This window comes from Vigna umbellata, chromosome 11 (assembly GCF_029865625.1).
Source record: "Vigna umbellata cultivar VRB3 chromosome 11, Vumbellata_1.0, whole genome shotgun sequence".
Classification (NCBI taxonomy): Eukaryota; Viridiplantae; Streptophyta; class Magnoliopsida; order Fabales; family Fabaceae; genus Vigna; species Vigna umbellata.
In genome coordinates, this window is record NC_142175.1 from 29,072,429 (window position 1) to 29,077,072 (window position 4,644).

Here is a 4,644-nt window from a genome sequence, read left to right on the forward strand (position 1 = left end):
TAAGCTTAGTTACTGAATTTCTTAAACTGTCAAGTAGCACCAAAGAAATTGAGTTGAGAATCCAAGAGTTTCACCACAGAAATGAATACGCTCTAAAAACATGAATTCAATGGATAAATAGAATAGTAAAAGATTCAAATTTCTGCTAAAGATAATACTAGACTTATGATCCAGAATAAACCATCCTTGCTTCAAAAAACAAAGATCAACTGAGCAATATAAAAATGAAGTGGTTGTCTAGCCAATCCTTTGTTCAACTGATATGGGAAAATAACTGCATTAGCCATGCATTCCCAAAGCTAATAAAATATATTATTAAATACTAAAATCAAAGAAAATAAACTGATTCAGTAATACACTTGATATCCTAGAGACAAAAGTTCACTACAAAAAAGTACTCTGTCCAGAAACTACAAATAACCATACAAACATCCTAGTACACAATCTAGTATCTTAAATACACACGATTTCATCGTTTATAATACTTTCTAATACATTTCCTATTATACATACTTTTGTATTATAATGCATAATTGTCATTATGCAATTTCTAGTAAATTGACTATTTCAGAGCAAGTTATTTTTAATAACATATACTCTTATCCACTAATCCAATAATGGTACGAAGTTCTTAGTTCGCACCATATGAAGTTGTTCGGTCTTAGATGATACTGATCTTCCCATGACCTTTAAGTGCAAGGAAAACTAGATATTTCATTCTAATTGATCTCTTCAGGATTATATACTGTAGAGTCACATGAGGATGCATCCACTCCCCAAAAATAGTCTTGAAATATACTTACTTGTTTCTGACTTGCTTCTTGGTTGGAAAATAAAAGATCTGTATCACCATCTACAACATCATATGATGTTTTAAACCTTTTTGATGAATGGTATTCATCTGAATTAAGATATTCAGTACACATAGTTGAACTATCTTCAATACTATCGTCCTGCAATGATTTCAAAAGAAAATATAAACAGATGAATACGTTGATAAAAGTGCTCAAAAGAATATAACAATATCACAAACTCAAGAAAAAGTGTAGTTCTCAATAATAGCTCGTCAATGACTCATGAATCACAAGAACGCATCAAAGCCAACTCAAAAAAGACATTTTACGTGAGTATCTCTTAAAAATCTACTTGAGAAAATCCCGATACATTGTGAAAATTCTAACCAAATTCAAATCATAATAATGCACTCTGAAATTTTAACTTATTAAATCAAAATGAAAGTTCAGAAATGAAAGGAGGTACACTCAGTATTATTTGGACTTTGCAAAATAAATATTTACCAGTTTAAGGACGACTTCTGGATTTATGCAAGTGCTTTCACAATATGTCCTTTTCAATGATTTTGGGAACTCAAAAGGAGTATGCGATGGGGTATGTGTATTTTGAAATTGAATTTTCCTACTTTCAAAAGGAATCTTCCTAGATGCTAAAGGACTTGTAACTCCAAATGGAGTCTGCATAGATCCTAAAGGAATATGCGTAGTTCCAGATGGAGGATACATCATTTCAGGTGGAGTATGCGTAGCTCCTAAAGAAGTCGGCATAGCTTCTAAAGGAGATTGCATAGTTTCTAAAAGAGCCTCCAGTGTATCAAAAGGAGTCTCCCTAGTTTCAAATGAAGCTTGTGTAGTTTCAAATGAAGGTTGTGTAGGTTCAAAAAGAGTTAACATAGATCCTGGATTTTGGGTAGATCCTAAAGAAGTATGCATAGTTTCAAATGGAGTCTGTGCATATGGGATATGCCTATTGTTGATTTCCTTTATAAAATAGGCATCGTTAGATGGGTTTGGGAAAGATGCTTCATCCTGCTCAATATCAATTAGAGACTGTTCTGTTGGGGAGATGTTTATTTCTGCCTGATATGTTAACTGACAGATTGTTTCCATTCTGCTAAAAGTATCTCCCTGAAAAAAAAATGTAAATATATATATATAAAATGACAGAAAGAAGCATAAATTTTCGGCATGTTCGCATGTCACAGTGTATATATGTTCATGAAAGATGCTTCAGCTTACAGATGGAACTCCTTCTGCTATTGCCTGATGTTCATTGTCAGAAACCACACTTCTACTGGATTCCTCTTCATCAGAGATCAGTGCAGCAGTTCCTCCTTCGGCCGTTTTCCCATGTTTCTTTTTCAAGCGGCATAACACAAAAGCATTCTGAAAAAATTGGAGTATGGTAAGCATTCATTTGGCACAATTCACAAAAGTAAATGGCCAAGACAAATGAGGCAAACGTATGGAGAGAAATTGACAGTCTTCGATGAGAATTAATGATGAATTTTGAAAAGATCAATTAAACACATTCTATAAGTCACATGAGAGGTTCTCCTTAAGTTTTGTCGAGAAACTAATTACTACAAACAGTCAAGATTAAGCACATAAGTCAAATGAGATATTTTGAAATTTACAAACTTTTTTCCCAGTCAAAGTCAGGCTTCAAATACTCATCTGGGTTCGACTAGTTTACACTCCTTCTATACACTGTAGTTTCGGACAGAGATTATTTCCGAGCAGAGTTGCAAGTTTCTTAAAAAATGAAATACAAACCTGGCTTTGGAGAAAGTTAAGAGCATGATATTCGTGAATAACCCAGTTGGAATTGACAGCAACACCTTTGGAAACATTACCACTTTGGAAAACAAGAGTCTTCTTAGTCCCAATGACAGTATCGGTGTCCCCTGTTCTAACATCACGGGGTTTTCCCGTTGGTTTCCATAACCCACTCTTGGTTGTCCTTTTAAACCTTTTACTATTTGAGTACTTCAAATTAACAGGACTGAAGAAAAACCATTCTGAGGTTTTGAATGCTATTACTGATTTTGCTAACATCTCTACTTAAAACAATAAAAGTTAAAGCAAAGATCAGAGCAAGAAAAAGGACAGTGTTGATCTCATGAAGAAGCGTGGAGAGTTTGGCTTTCGATTATTACCTGGTATTTCCCAAGGTTCCACGTCGGAAAGATCTATGTCAGTCAAGACATGGACAAGGGGATCATCATCGAGCAACTTGTGTTTGAGGTAAAAGTCGACAAGTTCTTCATCGGTGGGACGAAAACCCATTCCTACAATCTCCATTGGTTTTTCTAAACACATGTCTTCAGTGTTGAATGAAGAAAGAAGGTTGGATGATGAAACAGGGTGCTATATATATATAAGATTAGTATTTTTAAAAAAGTCCTGTATAGAATTATATGTCCTATATAGTATTATTTGTCCTATATATATATTTATACCGGTTAGTGTTTTCAGTGTTTGTGTTTGTGTGGTGGAAATGAATTTATAATTGCACATTCATTGACTTGACATGACTCCTTAGTTAAGAAGTTGTCGTTGGAAAGTACATTATAATAATACAAAACTCTTTTTTCAAGAATCGGAATGTGAGGTAAACTTTCAAACTTTATAAAAAGTTCGTAAAATTATTCTATAAAAATAATTAACATATGTATTTTAACTTAGATCACGCACTTATAGTTCAAATATATTGCATCTAAGTGATCTTATTGGCAGGTTATTTTATAAGAAAAATCAACATATAAAGGCTAAATATATGAAATGTTATCGGGATTCTAAAATCAAAATTGTTAAGTAACAGATAGATACAGTAAATATGAAGTCACTGTATTGTACTAATACCGCGTGAGAATGAGAATCTTTTTCCTAACTCAGCACTTTCTAATAAATGGACAAAAATATATTTAACAAATTTTCTCATTCGATAGGGATATAATCTGTTATGAGTCTCTGTGAGAAGGATCAATGCCTTTCAAAGTTATTTGAGCCTTGGTTCCAAGTTTCTTCCGTGGCCCACCATTTTAATGTTCTTTCAAAACTATTGGTTAGTGAATTTTGGAGGTTAGTTATACTCATCACTACCAATCAAGAACATGACTCCAAAGAAGTTCTTTTCACATCCACGTTTTTTCAGTATCCGCGTAAGTGACTTTTCATATGAAGGTTCCAGAAAGTTAGCATTGCTCAAAGTGGTAATATGAATTTATGAAACTGAGACTTGCTTCCCAAGTTTACTTTTTGATCCCTTCATTCATAATATCTTTTTAATCAATTCTCTTGGTTGCCCCCACCATGTACTTATGGTGTTTGTACAGTGTTGCTTTCTTATGCTCCTCACTAGTTTTTGCACCCTTATAAATTGGTAACTCATTCTGTCAAAAGCATAAACATTTTTATGAGCACATGATTACAGATTATTTTAAGATGGAAAATGTTATTTGGACAACATATTTATAACACTGTTTTGACAACGCCACGTGTCAGCGCTTCATTGGCTCAGTAATTTGAAATTAAAACAGAGAAAGGGTTACGGGGCGAGGGGTATTTTGGGATTTCCAGGTTAAACTTTTAAGAATTGGGTTTGGCGGTTTAGGGTGGGAAAGACGTTCGTTCAACCCTTCCAGTGTCTCGCTCTCTCGTTCTCTCGCTCTCTCGCTCTCTCGCTCTCTCGCTCTCTCGCTCTCTCGTTCGTCTTCGAAACTTCCATTCCTCCTTCTTCAATACGTGCGTTGAAACCTTGGATATTCTGTGTGGCTGTGTGTTCAATCTTTACTGTAGTCGGTCTGTCGTCCACAAGGAAACCCTTCCATCTTGTGTGTCGCTCTGT

General features: G+C 34.5%; 1 protein-coding gene across 1 annotated transcript; it reads right to left on the reverse strand.

Moving 5' to 3' along the window:
• Window positions 1–290: 290 nt before the first annotated feature.
• LOC148191443 (uncharacterized) lies at window positions 291–3,235 on the reverse strand. Its single transcript, XM_088102602.1, has 5 exons — window positions 2,954–3,235; window positions 2,571–2,854; window positions 2,034–2,180; window positions 1,299–1,922; window positions 291–953 (listed from the first exon to the last, which is right to left on the reverse strand). The coding sequence occupies exons 1-5, from the start codon at window positions 3,114–3,116 to the stop codon at window positions 720–722; spliced, it is 1,452 nt and encodes a 483-aa protein (XP_087958728.1). The 5' UTR covers window positions 3,117–3,235; the 3' UTR covers window positions 291–719.
• Window positions 3,236–4,644: the final 1,409 nt, after the last annotated feature.

Bases quoted from the DNA above. Each gene is read 5' to 3' on its own strand.
- LOC148191443 (XM_088102602.1), bottom strand. From the start codon at position 3,116: ATGTGTTTAGAAAAACCAATGGAGATTGTAGGAATGGGTTTTCGTCCC. The intron at 1,923-2,033 runs GTAAGCTGAAGC...TTTTTTTTTCAG, and splicing joins TAGCAGAAGGAGTTCCATCT to GGAGATACTTTTAGCAGAAT. The intron at 954-1,298 runs GTAAATATTTAT...AAATCATTGCAG, and splicing joins CAGAAGTCGTCCTTAAACTG to GACGATAGTATTGAAGATAG.